Here is a 24,384-nt window from a genome sequence, read left to right as displayed (position 1 = left end):
TCGCATTCTTTTTGTAGTTTTCACATTTTCTGTATTACTTTTACAATGGAAACCATAAAATAAACTATTCAAAGAAATGCACATATCCTTGTACATTGACCTTGGACTCTGAATATACTCTATATTCTCTAAATAGGCAGAACAAGATTGCCCACAATCTAATGGGGTCAAGGTATCATGACAAAAGCATTTCCCATCTTTTTTAAAAAGCAGTTCTCTACTATTCAGACACTTTTAGAAAGGCCACTATGGAAGACAAGTATTGTCTTTAAACATAAACTAGACAAGAACATAAAGGTACGTAAGGATAAAATGCATTAAAGACTGATTTAACAAATTTAACCAATGATATAGTTCCTCTTCATAGTTAGGCAGAGTTTAGGTCAAAGACAGCCAGAACTCCCAGGGAAGTTGGTGTCTGTAGCCACCTCCAGTTTTCCCACTGATACAACAATTATTTCTACATATGCCATGATAAGAAAGAACAGTTTAGGGAGAACTGTATTAAGCTAGACCTGCCTTGATCTTCACTCAAAGCTAAATAAAAGTATAACGAGAGGCAACAGTACAAGTGAATCTCTTTAAAATGCTGGTATGGAAAAAAGGAACAAATATCAATATTACAGTTCTACACTATCATCTTCTAATTTTTTTTTCTAGCTGCACTCCTTCCTACATTCGGTTTAGCAAACCTTAAGGTATGTTCCAATACCATTCAATGAAGTAACCTCCAAATATAAGTGTTAGCTCAGTGGCATGACGTTAAGTTTTGGGGACAAGAGCAGAATCTGGATTCTCTGTGCTAATGCTAAATGTATTCAAGTCTGAAACAAATCCCACTAATTAAGGTTGAAAGAGAAGTACTTATGTGTCAGTGGAAAATCCTCATAGAACAAAAGCGTAGAGCTGCAAAGATCTTATAAATAACAAAAAACTGAAGCCCAAATTGTTTGTTCAAGTTCACAATGACTAACATGGACCTAGTTCCAGATCTCCTGGATCCTAAGGACTGCACTTTCCAGGATACCACCTGAGAATTCTACTAATTGCTTCCTTTAATCTCTCTTAAACCATAAAACAATGTCCAAGTACTTCCTGCTCTTCAAGGAAATGGAATCTCTGGTTAATCTGCAACTAGCAAATCATAGTTTGAGGAGCTGCAATTTAACTTTATGCCACTAACTAACCTTAAATTTATGATATTTAAACACAAGTTCCTTTATTAGTCAGTCCTTGTTTTCATTTATAAAATACTAAAGCAGCCTTTATGTTCCTGCATGGGTTAGGAAATCTTTAAAAACAAACTATTGGCCTGGGCATGGTGGCTCATGTCTATAATCCTAGCATTTTGGGAGGCTGAGGCGGGAAGACTGCTTGAACCCAGTTTGAGACCAGCCTAGGAAACATAGCAAGACCTCCTCTCTACAACACCAACAACAAAAAAATCAAAAACTTAGCCAGGCATGGTAGTGCATGTCTGTAGTCCCAGCTACTCAGGAGGCTGAGGCAGGAGGATCACCTAAATCCAGAAAGTCGAGGCTGTGGTAAGCTGTGATCGTGCCACTGCACTCAGTGCCAGCGTAACGGAGTAAGGCTCCTACTCAAAAATAAATAAATAAATAAATAAATAAACAACACAAACTACTAAGTTCTTCTTTATACAGTTATCTTAAGGGCACAGATTGCAATATATCAAACTCTATTTAAATAAGCCATGTTTGAATAGAGCTGTACTCCATAACAATAAAGACATCGTTAATAAAATTTCCTTTCTTATACTGAGAAAACTTCAGACAGGAGTTCCTTGCAAGAGAATGAGAATGTGACATTGGCACAGAAGTGGAAAACTGCCTATAAAAGATCAGTTGAATGAGGAAGAGGGAGCAGGCAACAAAGTAGAGATAAAAGAAACAAAAAACAGGGTATTTGGATAAATTCTTTATACTCAGAGAGCAACTTTAAATCACTGAGTGCCTGGGCTCACAGGGGAAACATTAAGGAAATCTTAACTTATATAACCATATTGACTGAAGCTGTACCGCCATAGCAAACAAAAACTTTGAATTATTTAAATTCTCTACAAAGTTTCAACAAGATAAACCTAAAAGTTCCTTCTCTAGAAAAAGAGTGACCAGTGTTTTTATTCTTAGGCAGTATAATGTGTGCCTTGGGTTAACCTGAAACCTAAGAACACAGGTCTGTGTCACTAGCAGTGACATCTGAGTTGGTTCTTCATTTTGTTTCCTACCACAGGCCAATTCTGCAGGAAAAGGTGTAGTTCTCTGAATGCCATAAACAAAGGTAGAAACAGCTTCTCTCTGCCCCCACACAAAACCATAAAAGTCCTGTACACACAACAGGTTTGTAATTAATGTGATGATAAAACTTTGAGTCCTGCTGTCTAAATTTCAGAGTCCTTGGAAAAGGGCGTTTCATGCATCTAAGTAACATGCGATATGCAACTGTTTAGTGAAATTAAGAATCTGGGACTGGAGCATAAAAATAATTCTTTTACAGTGGAATCTCTCAACACTTAGAAATCTATTCTCTACTAGTAAATTGTGGGGTGGGGGTGAGGGAGGAAGAAACAGGAGAAAAACAGGTTGTCAATCTCCCTTGGGATTCTTTGTATTTACATCTGGATTATATACCTTAGAATAGATAAGCCTTCCTTCTTTCTCACTTTACAAATATATTCGCCCCTATCTTCATTCAAAAACGGACAGAAATAAGACAATTCAAAATGTTCAGACACACCTAACATGTAGTTGTGAGTTTACTACATGCTGGGTGTGTGGATTAAAAAACAAAAAAACAAAAAACAAACCCTCCAGGGACTCACAGATCAACAGCGGCCAACGGTACACCTTGATCTGCATAAATCATAATCAATTCAAACTCAAAGGACAGTACAATGTAGCAGAAAGAAGACACTGAATGAGGCCAGACCACATCACTGAACACTTAGACGGCAGCAACCTAGCTGGCTACCCTCCTGCCAAACCCTTTCCTTTTTAATATGTTCTGAATTCAGTTGCCAGGGTCATTTCTAAAATTCCACTTTCAAGGAGTTTCTGCACTACTCCAGAAGCTTCAAAGACTCCCACTGCTTATCACATCTAGTTCAAACTCGTTTTTTATAGGTTAGCTCCACCTGTTCAAATTTGTTTCACGCTAGATTTGGCTCCCTTATGCCAATACCTTTTGCAGGGGTAGGACCCAAACCTAATTCAACTGCCTATTCTTTACTAACTCCTCAGGTAGCCTTCATTCTAAGCAGTCTCAAAAACTGTTCCTTCCATCGTCAGTTACAGATCCACTAGTTTTCATGACTTTCAGAACTCGGCACAAGTTTTCTTCTTAACAAATGGCAAGTATAACCCAAGGTGTTTTTTAATATTGCCATTCCAAACAGATGTTCATCTTCTCAGCCACCCTTAGTGAAATCAGAGGGAGCCGTTTGCAGTTTGGACATCAGAGTCCCAACACCGTATCTTGTAAAAGAGGGTTTGGGGGCGGTTGCAAACTATGGAGAGAAAATGAAAGGAAGCAGAAAGGAAGAGGGAAGGTCTGGTTTCCGTACTTTGTCTCTTCGTGAGGAGTAGGAAAGGTAGGGAGAAGAGACTCCAAGAAATGAATTCTTGAGGAAATATGGGGGGGAGGAGACCCTGGTGCTCCCTAAGACGGAAATATGGGCTGGGGCGCCCTGGATAACGGAAGGGGCCATCATCTTTAGGAGAGGACAGGTTACAATGGGAAACAAAGAGGTTGCGAGTCGGAAGGTAAGGGGTGGAGAGGCTACCGAGATCCGGCATCTCCGAAGGTCGAGCAGTAAGGAAACAAGTCCCCTCAGGGGACTGGCTGAACCCCGGGGATGAGGTTGCCAGGAGGGACGAGTTGGGCGCCTAGGAAGGCTCTAGAGCGAGCGTTTACGGGGCATCGTTTCTAAGGGGGCGCGGGGGCGGGGAGGAGTTTCTGAGTGGGACCGTGTCCCAAAAGGAGGAACATTTCTCAGGGCGGTGCTCTGAGAGCAGAAAGCCCGGGGACGCGGAAAACGTTAAAGCGCCGAGGCATCGGCATTTCCCAGCCCCAGCCCGGCTTCCCAACACACTCACCGCGTCTCTTCCAAACGCCACCGCTCCAGCTGCAGCTACCGGCCGGCGCAGCCGCACTGAGCGCGCCCCGCCCCACGTGACTCGCCCAGGCCCCGCCCTACGTGACTCGCTCAGCCCCCCACGTGACCCGCAGGGCCCACCCACTCCCTCCTCCTCCTCCTCCTCCTCCTCGTCACTCCTAGTGGTCTCGGCTAGTCCCGCCCTTCTTGGCAAGATGGCGGCCCCCAGCAGTAGCGCGGTAGGCCTCTGGATACGGGGTACCGGCCAGAGTTTGGGAAGTCTCTTCACTCTTACAAAGCCGTTTTGTTCTGCCGCCGCTGCCTCTAAGTCCCTGAATGCCCAGCAATTAGCAGAGAGGCTCCGAGCCCAGAAACGGGAACAAAAGACGAAGAAGCCGGTGAGTCCAGAGGGAGCGCAACTCCCAAGAAGCAGTGTATTTACTGGTTTGGTTTCCCGGGCGAGGAGTGAGGTAGGAGATGATAGCAAGTAAGTAAATGTCTAAGACATGTGGTGGGAGAGTAGGGAGAAAGCCGAGGGGAGAGATCACTAGGTACGGTGTCTTCCTGTGGGCTGGATCTACCTGCACCCGGATTACTGGAGGAACGCGCGAGTCGGACGGAAAAATATGGTTATTCCCTATGCAAATCCTTAGACCTTATTGAAGGTCTTCCTCACCGCTCCTCCACCGCTTCCTCACCAGGCATTTCCCCCACTGCTTCTCCTCTTTCTTTAGATGCCCACAAACCCTGTTCAGCGAAGGGTGCAAGAACTAGTGAGGTTCACACAACAGCTGCAGCGAGTCCACCCCAACGTGCTTGCTAAGGCACTGAGCCGAGGGATTCTCCACCAGGACAAGGACCTTGTGGTCATCAATAAACCTTATGGTCTCCCAGTGCATGGTAAGAACCCTGTGGGAAAGGGAGAGGGACCTGCTTCTACTTTCTGCTACAACGAAGGGAGACTGACACATAACTTATGGGACACTCTGAAACCTTGCATTCAAATTCACTAAAACTTTGTAGATTATTATCCAATAAAAGGCAACACTGAGGATATGGATAAATACGTCAGTCCCCACCTTCCAGAAGTCCGATAGTCAGCATTGATTCATGGAATGCTCTGTATGCAAACCCCCACAGGGATTTATATAGGTAAATGCAGAGGTCAGTGTGGTTCTAGTCTTCAGGTTACTTTCCATCAAAACTGGGAATGAGGAAATAATAAGAAAAAAAGGTGTGTGTGTGTGTGTGTGTGTGTGTGTGTGTGTGAAGATACCTAACATAAAACCCCAGAATAGGACAACCCCTTCGGGGTCCCTTCCCCAGCTTTTCTGTCCTCTTAAATCCTGCTTTCTGGGGGAGGGGGGACCCAGAGTGCCTGGAACTTGGTGGCTACTCAAATGTCTTTCAATAAATGTTGAATGTGGTGATGAGGGATAGCTGAGACGAGTCAGGAAAGACTGACAGAAAAAAATGCATTTATGAAAGTGTTTTGCAGAGGGAAAAGATACACGTTAGCCAGAAGAAGGTAATGCTTTTTGGGGAAGTATGAAAAGGGTTGTGCATAAAGACAAGGGATTAAATCAGACATTGCCAAGTGCTTTCCATAGTTTTTTGTCTTTTGATTCTCACAATAGCTTCTTGCCTTCCTATTCCCCAGTGAGGTTATTTTCAAGATATTTATATTTTATAGATGAGAAAACAAAGTTGGCTAGAGAAGTAATTTGTCCAAGATCAAATGGCTAGACAGGAGAGTACATAGAGTGGCACCCAGTAATATTTAACCCCAAAGCCCATCCTCTTAACTACCCTTCTCTAATGTCTCAGAAGGCCCTCAGGGTCTTGTAAAGGATGTCTGAAGAGAAAGCCATATGCTCTAGGACAGAACTTCTCATTCTTTAATATGCCCGTGAATCACTGAGACAGCTTGTTAAAATGAAGATTCTGATTTAATAGGGTTGGGGGCCTGAGATTCTTTTTTTTTTTTTTTTTTTTTTTCCTTTTTTAGTTGGAGTCTCACTCTGTCGCCCAGGCTGGAATGCAGTGGCATACTCAAGGCCACACCAGCGTCGACCTGCGGGGCTCAGACAATCCTTCCACCTCATTCTTCCAAGTAGCCAGAACTATAGGCATGTGCTACCACACCCATCTAATTTTTTATTTATTGTAGAGATGAGTTCTTACCAAGTTGCCCGGGCTGGTTTCAAACCCACAGGCACAGTCAGTTCACCCACCTTGGCCTCCCAAAGTGCTGGGATTATAGGCTGGGCCACCAAGCTAGGCTGAGATTCATTTCTAGTAAGCACCCTGGGCCTTCCAATATTGCAAGTCCCTGGACCACACTTCAGTAGTAAGACTGTGGAAAATACTGACGGTTTATCCAGTAAGGGCTTTTCTCTCAAGAAGTTTTTTGATGAGAGCTTTTCCTGGCCACTCAAACCTCTTGCTTTTCCCTTCGTAGGTGGCCCTGGAGTCCAGCTCTGCATCAGTGATGTACTGCCTATTCTGGCAAAGATGCTTCATGGTCACAAGGCAGAGCCCTTGCATCTGTGCCACCGACTGGACAAGGAGACCACAGGAGTAATGGTGTTGGCTTGGGAGAAGGATGTGGCACATCAAATCCAAGAGTTGTTTAGAACCCGTCAGGTGGCAAAGAAGTACTGGTATGAAGCCTGCTGATGGCAGTGGAGGTGGTATAAGTGGAGGCATACCTTTCATCGATTTATTCATTACAGGTCCTATTAATAAAAGGACCTGTGAGAATATAAAAAGTATATGAAACAGCTCTGGTGCTTGGAATATTAAGAGTCGAATAGAATAATGGTTCTTAATTCTGGCTGTACATCAAAATTATCAAAAATTAATTTTTTTTAGAGCTACTGTATTCTTCCATTTGCTGCAAAAACAAATTGGCAGTGAAGACTATTTAAAAGAAACACTCAACTCTAAAGAATGTGGTGGTGGCAACACTCCACTACAGTATAACCACCCATTTTCCCAGACAGTTAATTTTGCTATTCTTCCATGATACATACTCCTGTGGAAAAACTTGTCAAGAGCTTTTGTCAGGGCTAGGAGATGAAAACAGCCCTGCACTAATTATAGCTAATTGGAATCTCAGTTAACATCTCTGGTGTAGACCCATAAAATCTAGCCATTGTTTGTTAAACATCTGCAAACTGCAAAATTCCTTAGCCCTTAGCCATAGTTTCTGTTCAACATCTTAAAACTCGGGCAGGTAGTCTTACTGTGACTTTTCTCAGGACTGAGGTGGGTGCTAATCTAGTCATCAAAGTCTGGATATCATCGTAGGAGTAACCATTTGGATACATAATAGGCGATGTGTGGGAGTAACTCTAACATTCTCTGAGTGCATAATAGGTGATGTGCAGGTGGTAAATCCAGGCTGGAACTGCAGAATGCCAGTGATCAGGACTGGTACAACCCTGTCTGCCACCTCTTTACTGATGTAGTCCAACAGCAAGAGGGAGCCTATGATAATGAGAAAGGTGCCAATCAAAAACAGCACAGTGGCAAGTGCAATGGCCTTAAAAGGGATCTTAGGAGAGCTTTTCTTAAACTGAAGGTCAGTGTAACCACTGTCTGTGCTGGAGAGCCTTGAGTATTTCACTTTTCTACTGGGGATTCCAGTAGCCAAGTTGTATGGGACAGCTTCATAACACACTGCCACAGCTACGGTCTGAGTGCTGGACTCTGGGGCAAGTTATTAAACTTCTCTAAGCTTTGTTTTCTTCATATGGAAAATGAACATAGGATTTATGAGATAGTGAAGTGAGTTAATGCATGTGATGTGCTTAACAGTACCTGGCTCATAGTAAGAGCTGAAAAAATAGAAAATAGAGACAATTGTTATATATACAAGCAATCAAAATGTGAAATTGTAAAATACATGTTTTAGTATTTGTGAAAATTGTCCATGAGGTTGCGGAATTGGGAACTATTCCTGGTGTCAGATTTCACAGAGGAGTTCATACTAGGTGCAGGAAGTAGAACATGGTAAGCAACTGATTAGCATTTGCTGACTTACTATGATAGCATACTTATTATATTATAGTTATTCGTTTGAATCTTCTTGCTAGATTTTAAATTCCTTGAAAATGAGATTTTTGTCTTGTTCCTCTATGTAGAGCTGATACTTAGCTAAATCACTGCCTCACCCATTCAGTGAATCTTTACTGTTGAATATTTTTACATGGTAGTGTTAAGTCATTTAGAAGGGTAATCTAGTAGTTACAACTCAGCTTTAAATGTGGTAAAATGTATCAGCATCCCAAACCGCCACCAACCTAAAGCAGGGTGTCCAGGGTGAAATAGTGTGTGAGTGGGGTTTTGACCCCTCAGTGAGTCCGCAATAGGCCACCAGGTATCTAGAAGGACTTCTCTGTGATTGGCCTGAAAGAGGCAAAAATTTAAGAACAGATTAAACACAGCCTTCTGCCTGTCTGATGTGATGAGAAGGAAAGCATCAACAAAAGGTGATTTGGAATGAGTTGTGGCTGGGGTTTTTGTAACTTCTTTGGGCACAGTTCTTTCCTGTTTTACTTACTTGGCAAATTAGGGGTGGTCCTGTGAATTTTTCATTAGATTAATTCATTTATGTATTCATTTGTAATTTATACAAAACTGTATTTTCCTAATTTTATTTTAACAGTTCATATCCATTTTTAAAGACTAGAGTGAAAGACCACGATATTAATGTAATTTTTTTCTCTTCCTCCCAAATATTCTACAATTAGTGTGTATGATTTTAGTAGTAAAATAGATATGCTTGTAAGAAGTATCCAATTCTTAGGCTAAACACTATTCCAAGAGAATCGTGTGAGATGCTCTGATCATGAGAAGTGACTGCATTCTTGCAGAAGATCCATTATGAAACCTCTTAAGTGACCAAATCTAAGGATCTCCTCCCTTGCTTCTGTGACTAAAGCAGCCATCTACGTGTCACCCCAGGGCCATCACTGTACGCGTCCCTGTGCCCTCAGCAGGAGTTGTGGATATCCCCATCATGGAGAAGGAAGTGCAAGGCCACCAGCAACACCACAAGGTGAGAGCTGCTTCCTTGAGGCATGACTTTCTGCTCTTCCTTGAAAATCATTTGTATCTTGATTTCTTTGGCTTCAGATGACGTTGTCCCCGAGTTACCGCATGGACAATGGGAAAATGGTGAAAGTGCGGAGTAGCCGGAATGCACATGTTGCTGTAACTCAATACCAGGTGCTAAGCAGCACTCTCTCCTCTGCCTTCTTGGAGCTCCAGCCCATTACTGGTGAGGGTCTCACTATTCCACAGCAGGATCGCAAAACCTTGTGCTATCAAGCCCTGCCAGGTCCTCGTGTTGGTCCCTGCCCTTATTCTGAGCAGCTGGTACTCTGGGTGGGCTGAGGTTGCGGCTGAATTGTGTAAGTGTGCTTCTGGTGCTAATCTGTGGCTGGGGGCTCCCAGAGGGATGGTTGTAGGTAGCAGCAGAATACAAACAGTTTGAATATCTTTTTTTTTTTTTGAGTTGGAGTCTCACTCTGTTGCCCAGACTGGAGTGCAGTGGCCGCTCCCGGCCACCGCAGCCTCGACCTGCTGGGCTCCGGCAATCCTTCCACCTCAGCCTTCCAAGTAGCCGGAGTTACAGGCATGTGCTACCACAGCCGGCTGATTTTTGATTTATTGTAGAGATGAGGTCTCTCTGCCCAGGCGGGTCTCGAACCCGTGGGCTCAGGCAATCCACTCACCTCAGCCTCCCAAAGGCGCGGGATTATAGGCTGAGCCACCAAGCCCAGCAGTTGAATATCTTTTTTCCTTTTTTTTGAGTTGGAGTCTTACTCTGTTACCCAGGCTAGAGTGCAGAGACGAGTTCTCGCCAAGTTGCTCAGGCTGGTCTCGAACCCCTGGGCTCACACAGTCCTCTCGCTTTTGCCTTCCAAAGTGCTGGGTTTAAAGGCATGAGCCACCACACCTAGCCTGAATATCTTTATTTAAAAATGTGTAGAATCGTTCCTCAAAACATTTAACACATAAAATTACCATAAGATCCAGCAATTCCACTTCTGGGTATATACCCAAAAGAATTGAAAACAGGAACTCAAACAGATATTTGCACACCTGTAATTGTAGCAGCAGTATTCACAATAGCCAAAAGGTGAAGACAGTCTAACTGTCCATTGATGGATAAATGGAGAAAGAAAATGTAGTCTGCACATATAATAGAATATTATTTTCAGCCTTAAAAAAATTAAAGGGAAGGAAATTCTGACTCACGCTACAACATGGATGAATCTTGAAAACACTGTGCTAAGTGAAATAAGCCAGACACAAAGGGTCAAATACTGTATGCCTCCACTTATATGAGGTACCTAGGTAGTCAGATTCATAGAGACAGAAAATAGAATATAGAATGGTGGTTGCCAAAAGCTTGGGGAAAGGTGATGGGAGGGGGAGGAGTTGGGAATTATTGTTTAATTGGTGCAGAATTTCAGCTTGGGAAGATGAGAAAGTTCTAGAGATGGATGGTAGTGATGGTTGCAAAGCATTGTGAATGTATTTGATGTCACTTAACTGTATACTTAAAAATTGGAAATTTTATGTATATTTTACTACAATTTAAATAATGTGTGAAGCAGTACTATTTATCATTATGTAGTGAAATTATTAAAATGTTAGGCTAAGCCGGGCTCGGTGGCTCAGCCTGTAATCCCACACCTTGGGAGACTGAAGTGAGTGGATTGCCTGAGCCTGCGGGCCCGAGACTCGCCTGGGAAACTTGGCGAGACCTCATCTCTACAATAAATCAAAAATCAGCCGGGCATGGTAGCGTGCGCCTGTAATTCCGGCTACTCGGAAGGCTGAGGCGGAAGGATCGCCAGAGCCCAGCAGGTCGAGGCTGCGAAGGCTGGGAGCGGCCACTGCACTCCAGTCTGGGTGACAGAGTGAGACTCCAACTAAAAAAAAAAAAATCAAAAAGAAAAGTTAGGCTAATGGTAGACACCAAGTTCTTGATGATGGTAATCTGATAGAAAGAGAGAACTGTAATGGAGGGGCTACTTACCTAGAGTATGTTCAGTATTTAGTTCCTAAACTGACTGGTGCTACATAGCTTATAGTTTGTTATATTATTCTGAGTACCTTAATATAGTTGGAACCTGCCAGTAACTGGCATATTTGATTTAATATGATTTGAGGCAGATGTCAGTACTCATATTTTTTCTGTAGCCTCTCCTAAGTTTTCTTTCTCTTTTTAAGGAATAAAACATCAGCTTCGAGTTCACTTGTCTTTTGGATTGGATTGTCCAATCCTTGGTGATCACAAGTACTCTGACTGGAGTAGTTTGGCGCCCCAGGTAATTCTGGTTTGACCCAATGTGCAACAGAATAAGAGAGAGAACTTAGACTTTCCCTTTGTTACAACCCTAAAGTGAGTCACAACAAAGATGTAATGATTGCCTTCAGACATGGGACCATACTCATTATCTAGCTTTTAGAGAAATTTAGAAGCAGTTAGTAAGCATCCTCATGGAGCTACAGGAGCTATTAGCAAAATCTTCCTCTTTCTTTTGTTTAGACTCACATTTTGTTGGGAGGATATAGGCAAGGGGAGGAATGTTTCTGAAGGCCAGAAGCGGCCTTTCAGGCTACTGCTTAAGAACTATGGTGGAATCCTTTTCATCCTTTGATGTTACAGCCCATTCTCTTGGTAGGCTACAGTACTGGCCAATCAGAAATTTGGTGTGGTCATTTTTCTCTTACTTGGGTTCCAAGCCCTTCTAGACAGGCCCCTGGAAAAGGATGTCCCTTACTATGTCTTCCAGTGGGTTAGTGTTGGTTCCTTTTAAGTGGAAGTCTTCTGACCCTCCATGCTGGTAGGATGGACTTGGCCTTGCTCTCAAGGCTCTGTCTTTTCTTTGTATAGAAGCTCTCCGTTGGCACTCTGAAGAAGCTGGGGCTGGAACAATCGAAGACCCGCCATATCCCCCTTCACCTGCATGCCCGGCAGTTGATTCTGCCTGCCCTGGGGTCCAGGAAGGAGGAACTCAACTTGGTCTGCAAACTTCCTCACTTCTTTGTACATTCCCTGCGCCGTCTGGGTTTAGAGATGCCAAGTCAGGATCAAAATAGGGACAGTGAACTTGGGCCTCTGGGAGCACAGTGAAAACCCTGGAAGCATCTGGCATCTGGGAGCATACACAGGCCCCTGAACTCTTCATTTTGTTTCCTGGACTCTGCCAACTTCTTACTTGAACAGACTCCAAAAGAGTCAGGTGGGATAAGTTGAAGCAGCTCGACTACAGTGTTCTTAATGGAGAATAAAGTCAGTTTCCTGACAGTTTGACTACACTGTTGAAAAGCTTGCTGCAAGTCTCCCTGCCACAGAATCTCCTTGCGAAGATGGAAGAAAGCCCAGGACCAGGCAGATTGGGGCGATGACTGGAAAAGGAGAACTAAAGGACAGAATCTAGGGTCGGGAACTGTTTTCATTCAACAGCAAAACTCTTTAACTACAAGGAAGGTTCCCATGGTTGGAAAGAACATACTGATTAAACATCTCAGGGGGTCCAGGGATTTGTCAAGCTGTAGCATGGGTGCCTTTCTGCTCTCTGGAACCTGAGAAGAGGGTGGTTAGGGGATATCGAGGTGGGGTAGTTGATAAGGAAAGCCGATGTGAATGGCAGTCAGGTAATGCAAATGAGTGAAGTTGGCAAAGAGGTAAGGCAGTGGTGGGGGTAACAAACCAGGGAGCATACATACTAACAATTGTTAGCTCCAGCTGGTTGTCGCCATGTGGCAATGGATTTTCCCATGTTTTCAGAGAATCAGGAAACACAGAGATTTATGTGAAATTTCACAACGTATTGCCAACTAAATCAAATGAATGGTGCAGGAGTTTGAGGAAAGCTGTCATCTTGAAAGTGCTGGATCAGTGGTTAGCATTTTAGCTGCTTGTAGTATCTGTCCTTTCTAGACTATGGCATGGCTTTGGTTGGTCCATAAATGTGTGGTTATAAGGGTGCTACCATTTGAGAAAATCTTTATTTTGGAAACACACCTCCTGTTCTTGGGTCTCAGGAAGGAGAGGGCCATGCTGGACACTACTAGAGATGAATGGAAATGACCTTGACTTTCCTGCTTAGTTGGTCCATCTAGCTCTCACCTTGTTTCTTGCAAACAAATACACCTTAAATCACTTTGGGCTGAGCTGAAGAAAGCTGGAGTGACAGAACTGCCTTTATATGTTCCCTCTGATGCCACTTTCTAAACCCCCTTCCCTGTTTCCATGATACTATTACTGTGCATGGTGAATTGAAAGCACAGGTGATATAGCCTTTTGTTTTGTAGGGCCTAAATATTTTGACTGTTGTTTCTGTTTCTAGTAAACCATGCTTCTCCAGCTAAAGGGACAAGGATGTGACACTTAGGAAGTATTGACAGTTTGACTTTGATTCAGGGAGACTGATGAACAGGAATACCCACAAGAATAGAGAACTATCTTAGAAGAGCAGATGATGGAAAGTTAGAATTGAAAAATACGGAAAAAGGAGCTAGTCAGGGTACATTTGGAAAAGTGACGTATGATTGACATCTCATTATCCTGTTTGGGCTCTTCTAGGATGTGAATCTACAGTCTTTAACTTGGCAAACTGAGGAGTCAGTCGGTTGAAAGTATATGGGGTATTCACTCATTTCAAGGAGCTTCTCATTAGCTGGGAAAATTTGATGAGTAATGAGTAAGTGCAAAGCAGGGCTATGGTTGCCTCAGCCGGCACGTTGGAGCCACACTGAGAACTAGCTGTGTGTCACTCACTGTATCAGTTGCACCATGGAAGCTGCTCTGCTCTTCTGATCTTTTTTAGCTCTTCAGTGCTAGGTTTAGTGCTGGTTGCTGTTCTGAGAGCTACCAAATTAGTGACAGTTGGCTTTTTGAAAATTCCTAAGCCACCCTGGGATTCAGGGGACTGGGGCAGATGTCCACATCAGTGCACAGCTAGCTTCTTCAGTGCTGACTGGGTCATGGGATGCTTGAGGATCAGGACAGTGACCCTAAGCAACCTAGTTGAAGATCTGCAACTTAGGGTGTTGGGGGAGCAGGGTAGGCCCTATGATTATAGTTTGTCAGAGGAAGCAGAAATATTCTGGTATGGTGTTTCATCAGCCATAAAAAGTGTGACTTATAAAAATGTGTTTGTGTTTATTTGTAAATATGAGTGACCTTTTAAAAATTAATAGAACATACATGTGCACCATAGGAAACATCAGATATTCGGTGAGGTAGTCCACTTGTAGTTAGTTGTCATCTGAGTATTGAGAAGGGCCTGTGTTAGGGAGTGTGACAGATTTGTCTGGGCCAGACGTCATGTCTTGGCTCCCAGGGGTGATGTGGCCCTAGGAACAGACTGCTCTGAATGTGCAGGGAGGACAGGGGGTGGGATCTCATCAGGCCAGGCCAAGTGGCACAGGACACTGGCCACAGAGTTGGGACCCACCCCTCTGGGATTAAAGCCTGGTCTGGTAGGGGTGGGGGGACCTAGTGGGTGCCAAACACTGCCAAATATAAAAGTAAGGAAGACACTCTTTGTCTTCAAAAGTGAGTTCTTCTCCAGTTGTTCAGAGCAAGAATTGGCAAACATTCTCCAAAAAGGGCCAGATAGTAAATATTTTAGACTTTGCATGTCATATAACCCTGTTGAAACTACTCAATTCTGCCATCATATGAAGCACAAAAGCAGACGTAGACAATATGTAAGTGAATGAGCAAGGCTGTTTCAATAACATTTTATTCATGGACCCTGAAATGTGAAATTCATGTGATTTTCACATGTCACTGGTGTCTTCATCTGCTCAGGCTGCCATAGTAAAATACCACAGACTGGGTGGCTTAAACAACATATTTATTTCTACAGTTCTGGAGGTTGGACGTCCAAGAATACAGGTGTTGGCAGGCCTGTCCTTGGGCCTCTCTCCTTGGCTTGGAGATGGCTGCCCCCTTGCTGCGTCCTCGTGTGTCTTTTTTCTGTGCACGTGCACCCCTGGTATTTTCTTATGTGGATGCTGGTCAGATTGGATTAGGGCTCCATCTTTATGATCTCATTTAGCCTGAATTACCTCCTTAAAGGCCCTATCTCCAACTACAGTCACATTGGGGGTTAGGACTTCAATATGTGAATTTTGAGTAGGGGGAGAATTGGGCACATTTTTGTCTGTAACATTATTTTGATTTTTTTCAACCATTAAAAAAATGTAAAAACCGGCTGGGCTCGGTGGCTCAGCCTGTAATCCTGCGCTTTGGGAGGCCGAAGTGAGTGGATTGCCTGAGCCCACGGGTTTGAGACCCACCTGGGCAACTTGGTGAGACCTCATCTCTACAATAAATCAAAAAAATTTAGCCGAGCGTGGTAGCATGTGCCTGTAGTTCCAGCTACTTGGAAGGCTGAGGCGGAAGAATCGCCAGAGCCCAGCAGGTCGAGGCTGTGGTGGTCGGGAGCATGCCACTGCACTCCAGTCTGGGTGACTGAGTGAGACGCCAACTCAAAAAAAAAAAAATGTAAAAACCATTCTTAAGTCATAAAAAAAAGTGATAGGCCACATTCAGTCTGCTGGCTGAGGTTGGGCTGTTTGTATTTCTAGTAAACCATGCTTCTGGAGATAAAGGGATAAGAGGGTGACAGGAAATGTTGGTAACTGACTTTGATTCAGGGAGACAGATGAAGAGGACTTCTGATGTTGTGGGTGTTTGGGGGAAATCCCAGGTACCCAGGGAAGCACTCTAAAGGGACCAGGCAGTGTCCTGCATGCCACTATCTGGACATAGGGCAAACCAAGGCTGCAGGTGTGGAGTGGTCTACAGCAAGCTCCACACTGCTGCCCTGGCTGGGCAGGCGGAGGCAAGGGATGGTGAAGTTGTTCCTTTTCTGTGTTTTCTTAGGCCTAAAGAAAGGAATACATGATTCTCTGGTCCTTAATGGGATCCGGACTGCCTGAGCAGTGGGTCTTGCTGGGTACAGTGGCTATCTTTAATCATTGAAAGTAAGAGGAGCTAAGCACGGTGGCTCACTCCTGGGATCCCAAGATTTTGAGAGGCGGAGGCGAGAGCATTGCCTGAGCCCAGGGGTTCGCCTGGGGTTGAACTTGAGACCTCGTTTTTACAATAAACCAAAAAATTAGCTGGGCATGTTGGCGTGTGCCTGTGGTTCCAACTACTTGGAAGGCTTATGCTGAAGGATCTTCTGAGCCTAGCGGGTTGAGGCTGCGGCGGCTGTGAATGTGCCACTGCACTCCAACCTGGAGGACAGAGTAAGATTCCTTCTCAAAAAAAACGTAAGAGGCATTTTATCCTAGGTTGTGGGATCTGGGGACCTGGGATTATACAAGGGAGGTTGGAATATGCACACAATGAACTTCTCCTATTTTGAAATGTTGATTAGAACCAGTTAAAAGGTTTGATATAATATTGAGCCATAAACTATAATTAGCATAAGAAAATGTGTTTTTTTGTATGGCTTTCTATTTTTATCAAAGTTCTGGCTATGTGCTCATGCCAGCACTTTGGGAAGCCAAAGTAGGAAGATTGCTTGAGCTCAGGAGTTTGAGACCAGCCTAGGCAACATAGCAAGATATCATCTCTACAAAAAATAAAAAAATTATCCAGGCATGGTGGCACACACCTGTAGTCCCAGCTACTCAGGAAGCTGAGGCAGAGGGATTGCCTGATTCCAGGAAGTCAGGACTGTGGTGAGCTGTGATTGTGCCACTGCACTCCAGCCCAGGTGGCAGAGACCTCAACTTAAAAACAGACAAACAAAGAACCAGAGTTCTACATGTGCATGATTGAGAAATCAAGAACTAAAGGCTTATAAAAATAAGCAGCTCCTTGCGCATGTGGGTCTTTGGTTTTGAGCCCTCCAGGAAATGTCTGCATAAGCTCTGGGAAGTGCTTATACTCAACAGGCTGGAGGCCAGCTCTCCCAGCACTCACTTCTGGCGGCAGCACCCAGCTCTTCTGCACAGGAGGCAGTTCCTGGGCAGTCTGGTCTTCTCTGCACTGTGTGCACCCAACCTCAACCCACAAAGCACTGTCTCCCCTTCATGTCACAGGTATCTTTACATCTGATAACCAGGTCTCTCCCACTCTGGGCTTCGCACTTGCTTTGATTCCACCAGTCCCTCCTGCATCTTCTCATTTGATCTCCTTTTGGGCTCCTTGAAGGGCTTCTCCATGGTGCCCCAGAGCTCCATCTTTGCATCCTGCCCTCTCCCATAGGGAGAGCTGGAATGACTTTGGAAACATCACCTGTGTGCTGATGATCTGTAAGTCTGCCTCTGACCTTGATCTCCCCTTTGAGCATTTGATCTTCACATCCATCTGCCTATGGTCATCTCCCATAAGGCTCCCTTTTGGTTACCTCACATCATGACCAAACTGCTCATTGCCTTTTCTCTCCAGGCCTGTTCCCCTCCTGTTATCTACCTTAGTTAAATGATGTCACCAGGATCTTGGGAAGTCATCTTTGACTCCTCCCTTGCACTGGTCCCCAAATCCAGTTAATCAATAAGTTCATGCCAGTTCACTCTAAAACCTTTCTCTTCAGGCTGGGCATGGTAGCTCATGACTATAATCCCAGCTCTTGGGGAGGCTGAGATGGGAGGATTGCTTGAGGTCAGGAATTTGAGACCAGCCTGGGCAATAGAGCAAGACCCCATCTCTACAAAAAATTTTTAAAAATTAGCCTGGCATGGTGACTTACTCCTATAACCCCAGCTACTCTGAAGGCTGAAGTGGGAGGATCACCTGAGACCAGCTGATTGTGCCACTGCACTCCAGCCTGGACAACAGAGTGAGACCCTAAAAATAAAAAGATCGGGCATGGTGGCTCACACCTGTAGTCCTAGCACTTTGGGAGGCTAAGGCAAGAGAATTGCTTGAGCTCAGGAGTTTGAGACTATCCTGGGCAATGTAGCAAGACATCTTCTCTACAAAAATAAAAAAATTAGCCAGGTTTGGTGGCACACACCTGTAGTCCCAGCTACTGGGGAGGCTGAGGTGGAAGAATTGCCTGAGCCCAGGAGGTTGAGGCTGCCATGAACAGTGATTGTGCCACTGCTCTCCAAAGTGAGACCCCAACTCAAATATAAGAAATAATAAAAACAGGCCAGGTGTGGTGGCTCATGCCTATAATACCAGCACTTTGGAAGGCTAAAGCAGGAGGATTGCTTGAGCCCAGGAGCTTAAGACCAGCCTGGACAACATAGCAAGACCTCATCTCTACAAAAAATTTTAAAAATAGCTGGATGTGGTGGCACCTGCCTGTAGTCCCAGCTACCTGGGAGGCTGAGGCAGGAAGAAGATCACTGGAGCCCAGGAGTTTGAGGCTGCAGTGAGCCATGATTGTGCTACTGCACTCCAGCCTGGACAACAGAATGAGGCCCTGACTCAAAAATAAACATAAATAAATACAAATAAAGTCCTTCTCTTAAAAGGCACTTCCCTCTGTAATTCTACAACCTCTCCTAAGAACCAGCTTCATTGTCCTCAGCCTTCAACTATGATGGGATAGATCTGAAAGGTGGAGGTGCATAGTAGTTTAGAAATAGGACCATTAGGCAATCTACTAGTTCCCACCAGAAGCCAAACTCAGAAGACAGTGTTATGACTGTCCCTGGGTCCGAGCAGTGGTGGGCGGTTTTAACCATACCAGACACCTGGAGCAACCTACCCCCGTGTTTTTTTAAGTCTGCTTCCCTTGGCTCTCTGGGCTGCTTTTAACCAGAGTGCCTAGTAGGATATGTGAAAACATAACCTTCTGCTTGTGCAAAACATGCCGTATAGAGGCAGACAGCTTTTTCCCTTGTGAGATGCAAGATCCACTGGCTCAGTGCCATGTAATTCCGACACCCCCTACCCAGTTAGGCCACATGGCACACTTTAACAGGACAGTCCACTAGAGTCCTCTCACTTCAGACACCAGCTGCCAACTCTGGGGTTTCCTGGTCACCTGTACTTTTGACCAACTAGCTGCAAATTCAGGAGTTCCCACAAACCCCTCAGGTTTGATCATTGACCAGAATGGCCCTCAGAGCTCAAAAGTGCTATACTTATTACTATAGTTTTATAATGCATTAGAAGGATACAAATCAGGACCAGCTAAAAGAAGAGGTGTAAGGTCTGGCAGGGTCACAAACATGAAGCTACCACATGCTCTTCCCATGGAGTCAGGACATGTCAACCTCCCAACACATGAATGTGCATCACCAACAGGAAGGTCACTGAAGCCTTGGTGTCCAGAGTTTTTACTGAGATTTCGTTATGTAGTCATGATTGATTCAATCATTGGCTACATTGATGAGTTCAATCTCCAGCCCCTGCTCCCTTTGTGACTCAAAGCCTCAAGCCTCTAATTACATGGCTGGTCTTTTTGCATGGCTGGCCCCTACCCTAAAATGATCTAGGGTCCTATTTTGAGTCCCCTCATTTGCATAAACTAGCAGGTCCCATTGCAAATAACAAAGACATTATCATCACTTGGGAAATTTCAAGAATTTAGAGTCTCCCTCCTAGGAACCAAGGACAAAAGCAAGGTAAATTATGATCCGACACTTAATTTACCCTCTTCATCCCCAGTCCCTTAGTCATCACTTGATATCCTGTTAGGGATCCCTTCACCCTGCTTTTCCCCAGTAAGCAATCAGCCTTGGTGGCTGTCTGCATAGATGCCCTATCAGCTCGGGCCTTAGAGCGCTTTTAGGCTGAAGCCTTGAGATATTTCTGTCCACTTCCTTCCTGGCACCTGCTTTAATATACTCTCCTCCACTCCGGTCCTCAGCAGTAGTAATGTGATTTTAATCAGGGTGATTATACAGTAGGATGAAGCTCTTCTTCTACAGGTATTTTCACATGCTGAGAAGACATGGTCATGGAGACTTGTACTCAGACACATCCTAAGGCTATGTCTGGCCCATACCGTCTAGCCCATGTCAGTATGTCCATACACATGCACCTGCATCCTAGGTATGTACATACACCAGAACCCGTGGCTATTCCTATCACCTCTCCAGGACCAATCACCCTCCACACCTATTGGGCTATTTGCCTCCTCCTGGTTTGCTCTGTGGGACTCTTCATTGGTGATATAGAGAATGCTTTGGGGGGTAAACATGGGAGTGGGGAGACCAGCAAGAAGGCTGATGCAGTCCTTCACATGACAAGTGACAGTGGCTTGCACTAGGGTCACTTCCCATGTCCACTCATGCCCAGCCATAGGCAACCACTAATTAATTTCCTGTCTCTATAGACTTGCCTATTTTGGATATTTCATATAGATAGAATGATACAATATGTGGTCTTTTGCAACTGAATTCTTTCACTTAGCATGATGTTGTCATGGTTCCTTCTCGTTGTAACATATCAGTATTTCATTTCTTTTTGTTGAATAACATTCCATTGTACTGATATGCAAATTTTGTTTATCCATCCATCAGTTAATGGCTGTTTCCGTTTTTTGACTATTATGAATCATGCAGCTATGAATATCCATGAATAAGCTTTTATGTGGATGTATGTTTTAGTTTCTCTTGGAGAAATTTCACTACCTAGGAATGAAATTGCTAGGTCATATCGTAACTCTGTTTAACACTTTCTAGAATTGCCAGACTGTTTTCCAAGGTGATTGCATCATTTCACATTCCCAGCAACAACATATAAGGGGTCTAGTTTCTTAGTAGCACTTGTTATTACCTGTTGTTATGGTTGCAGCCATCCTAGTGGATGCAAGGTGGTTTCTTATTGTGGTTTTGCGTTCACTGATGGCTGGTGATGCTGAGTATCTTTCCATGTGTTTACTAGCTATTCATACATCTTTTTTAAAACAAAACTATTCAAATATTTTGCCCATTTTGAAATTGAGTTGTCTTTTTATTACTAAATTGTAGGAATTAGTCATATATTCTGGATACCGGTCTCTTATCAGATATATCATTTGCAAATATGTCCTCCCTTTCTTTGGGTTCCCCTTTCACTTTCTTGTTTATATCCTTTGCACCACAAAAGTTGTGGGTTTGTTTTTGTTTTTTAAGACAAAATCTTGCTTTCTCACCCAGGCTGGAGTGCAATGGTGCAATCATGAAGCAATTCAGCCTTGAGCTCCTAGTGCTCAAGCAATCCTTAAACCTCAGCCTCCCAAGCAGTGGAACTACAGGCACCCACCACCACACCCACCTAATTTAAAAATTTTTTTGTAGAGATGGGGTCTCGCTATGTAGCACAGGCTGGTCTTGAATTCTTGGCCCCAAGTAATTCTTCTGCCTTGGCCTCCCAAGGTGTTGGGAATACTGGCATGAGCCATTATACCCAGCCACCATGAAAGTTTTACATTTTGATGTAATCTAGTTTATTTTTACTTTTGTTGCTTGCGCTTTTGGTGTCACATCTAATAACTATTGTCTAATACAAATCCTGGAGATTTCCTCCTATATTTTATTCTAAGAGTTTTCTAGTTATAGGTCTTACTTACATTTAGGTCTCTAATCCATTTTGAGTTAATTTCTGTGTAAGGTTAAGGAAGATGTCCAACTTCAACTGGGTAGCTGGTCATCCTAGCACCATTTGTTGAGAAGACTATTCTTTCCCTCTGGAATTTTTTTCTAAGTTGCTATTTTTGACGGTCATACTGGGTCAAATATAGACAATTTCATAGGGTAAATTTTAGTTGTATTACCATATTCATGTAAATACAGTAAAAAAGCATTTTCTGATATTGCCATCAGATGGCAGCAGTACTCCAGATATCATCCCTCTCCCTCCAAGCTAAGCTATTCTGAAAAGTGGGAACAGGTTGTTGTTTTTTTTGAGTCAGAGTCTGACTCTGTCGCCCAGGCTGGAGTGCAGTGGCACGCTCAAGGCTACCGCAGCCTCAACCTGCTGGGCTCAGGCAATCCTTCCAAGTAGCTGGAACTACAGACATGCGCCACCACGCCCACCCAAGTTTTTGATTTATTATAAAGATGAGATCTTGCCAAGTTGCCCTGACTGGTCACACACCGGTGGGCTCAGGCAGTTCTCTTACCTCGGCTTCCCAAAGTGCTAGATTATAGGCGTGAGCCACCGCGCCCAGTCCGGAACAGGTTTTGTTGTTGTTTTTTATTTTTATTTTTATTTTTGAGTTGGAGTCTCACTCTGTCACCCAGACTGGAGTGCAGTGGTCACTCCCAGCCACTGCAGCCTCGGCCTGCTGGGCTCCGGCGATCCTTCCGCCTCAGCCTTCCAGGTAGCTGGAACTACAGGTGCGCGCTACCGCACCCGGCTACTTTTTTGATTTATGGTAGAGATGAGGTCTTGCCAAGTTGCCCTGGTGGGTCTCGAACCTGTGGGCTCAGGCAATCCACTCACGTCAGGTTCCCAAAGCACAGGATTACAGGCTGAGCCACCAAGCCCGGCTTGTTGTTTTTAAATTTTATTTTATTATAGAGATGTAGGGTACACATAAGGATTAACTACACAAGTAGGCTGCATGCAGGTGAAGTTTGGGCCTTAGGGGAAGCCCTGGTTTGGGACTGGGAACACTTTGTGATGTTACATGCCATCTTCCCTTCCTTCCTCTTTTCCTCCCTCCCTCCCCTAGCAATGCCCAACAACTGCTGATCCCTCCCTTGTGCTATTGTGATTAATGTTCAGGTCCCACTGTAAGTGAGAACATGCGGTATGGGTAGTAGTGTTGGTTTCATGTTTTTGCTATTGTGAATACTGCAGCTATAAACATGCGTGTGCAGGTGTCTTTTTGGTAGAAGGAGTTATGTTCCTCCAGGTATATTCCCAGGAGAGGGATTGCTGGATCATATGAAAGGTCAATTTTTAGTTCTTTTAGGAATTGCCACACTGCTTTTCACAGAGGTCGAACTAGCTTGAGCTTCCACCAATAGTATAGAAGTGTTTTCTTTTCTCCGCTTCCATGCCAGCAACTGTTGTTTTTTTATTTGTTTTTTGGGGTTTTTGTGAGCTGGAATCTCACTCTGTTGCCCAGGCTGAAGTGCAGTGGCACACTTATGGCTACCGCAGCCTCGACCTGCTGGGCTCAGACAATCCTTCCACCTTAGCCTTCCAAGTAGCTGGAACTATAGGCACAAGCCACCATGCCCGGCTAATTTTTAAATTTTTGTAGTAAATACAAGGTCTCACCATGTTGCTCAAGCTGGTCTCGAACCCCTGGTCTCAGGCAATCCTCTCCCTTCAGCCTCCCAAAGTGCTGGGATTGCAGGCTTTAGCCACTACACCCACCTTTTTTTGATTTATTAATGACACCCACCCTTACTGGAGTTAGGTGGTATCACATTGTAGTTTTGATTTGCATTTCTCTGATGATTAGTGAGCCTGAGCATTTTTTCATGTATCTGTTGGCTGCTTGTATGTCTTTTTTTGAAAAATGTCTAATCATGTCCTTTGCCCACTTGAAAAGTGGGAACAGGTTTTAATTGTGTCAAGTATCCTACACAAGAGTCTTGCTGTCTCTCTCTAACCTTCTGATAACCCTGACTCTGCCTACTCCAGCACTGTAAATCTCTGCTCCCTGCTTTTTTTTTTTTTTAGCTAGCTTGATACTAGATATTTCTGCATTCTGGTAGAGAAGTAAAGTTGTAGGAGGAGGTCATGTTATAGGCTCAAGTGAATTTGAAATAGAATTTGATTCATACACACTCAGTTATGAAAGAACCACATGTCCTTTATGAAAATATGAAAAGTATAATCAAGCTGCTCTCAATTATCAAACAGCCTAATAGGAATATGCATTTACCCACCACATGATTACACAGTGTAGCTAAAATGTCAAGGATTCTTAGCTCTTTGCTGATTTAATTTTGACTCAGTATAGTAGAAAGTTGCTGTCTCCACTGATCAAATGTACTGATTGATAGATAAGCATAATTTTGACTAAATAAAAACAGGTAGATGAAGTATTTCATTGAATTACTTACTAAATAATGGAGCAAAAGTAAGGGTGACAGGCTGAATGCCTCTGCTACAATGACATGCTTTTAATTTGTATTTCTGTTTGCTTGTTTGAGTCGGAGTCTCCCTCTGCCACCCAGGCTGCAGTGCAGTGGCAAGATCACAACTCACCACAGACTCAACATCCTGGGCTCAAGTGATCCTTCTGCCTCAGCTTCCTGAGTGGCTGGGACTACAGGCTTGTGCCACAACACCCAGCTTATTTTTTTATAGAGAGCAATTTTTTTTTTTTGAGTTGGAGTCTCACTCTGTCACCCAGACTGGAGTGCAGTGG

The 24,384-nt window shown here is 44.0% G+C and overlaps 2 protein-coding genes across 5 annotated transcripts in view; one reads left to right on the top strand and one right to left on the bottom strand.

The window, feature by feature from the left end:
* The window catches only part of FAM118B (family with sequence similarity 118 member B), a 56,176-nt gene extending 51,969 nt beyond the window's left edge, over window positions 1-4,207 (bottom strand). For 2 of the 3 annotated variants that reach the window (XM_008068079.1, XM_008068080.2), the window contains exon 1: window positions 4,116-4,207. The gene's annotated coding sequence lies outside the window, so the exon portion shown is untranslated. The remainder of the gene's footprint in view (window positions 1-4,115) is intronic. The other variant, XM_021717569.1, reaches the window with a different exon arrangement.
* An 89-nt stretch (window positions 4,208-4,296) lies between these two features.
* On the top strand, window positions 4,297-14,295 carry RPUSD4 (RNA pseudouridylate synthase domain containing 4). 2 transcript variants are annotated; one of them, XM_008068077.2, is made up of 7 exons: window positions 4,297-4,512; window positions 4,849-5,014; window positions 6,576-6,777; window positions 9,086-9,154; window positions 9,316-9,401; window positions 11,366-11,463; window positions 12,033-14,295. In XM_008068077.2, the coding sequence occupies exons 1-7, from the start codon at window positions 4,330-4,332 to the stop codon at window positions 12,270-12,272; spliced, it is 1,044 nt and encodes a 347-aa protein (XP_008066268.1). In that variant the 5' UTR covers window positions 4,297-4,329; the 3' UTR covers window positions 12,273-14,295. The 2 variants fall into 2 exon arrangements, with proteins under 2 accessions (XP_008066268.1, XP_008066267.1); XM_008068076.2 differs by having other exon boundaries at window positions 9,086-9,179; window positions 9,257-9,401.
* Window positions 14,296-24,384: the final 10,089 nt, after the last annotated feature.

The sequence above is a fragment of the Carlito syrichta genome, unplaced genomic scaffold (assembly GCF_000164805.1).
Source record: "Carlito syrichta isolate Samal-C Ts95f unplaced genomic scaffold, Tarsius_syrichta-2.0.1 Scaffold309859, whole genome shotgun sequence".
Classification (NCBI taxonomy): Eukaryota; Metazoa; Chordata; class Mammalia; order Primates; family Tarsiidae; genus Carlito; species Carlito syrichta.
This window is presented reverse-complemented; position numbering and strand designations above follow the sequence as displayed.

What these genes read in the sequence shown, in the direction of transcription:
- RPUSD4 (XM_008068076.2), top strand. Translation starts at nt 4,330, where the DNA reads ATGGCGGCCCCCAGCAGTAGCGCGGTAGGCCTCTGGATACGGGGTACC. An exon ending in AACAAAAGACGAAGAAGCCG is followed by an intron (nt 4,513 to 4,848) that starts GTGAGTCCAGAG and finishes CTCTTTCTTTAG; the next exon opens with ATGCCCACAAACCCTGTTCA. An exon ending in GCCACCAGCAACACCACAAG is followed by an intron (nt 9,180 to 9,256) that starts GTGAGAGCTGCT and finishes CTTTGGCTTCAG; the next exon opens with ATGACGTTGTCCCCGAGTTA.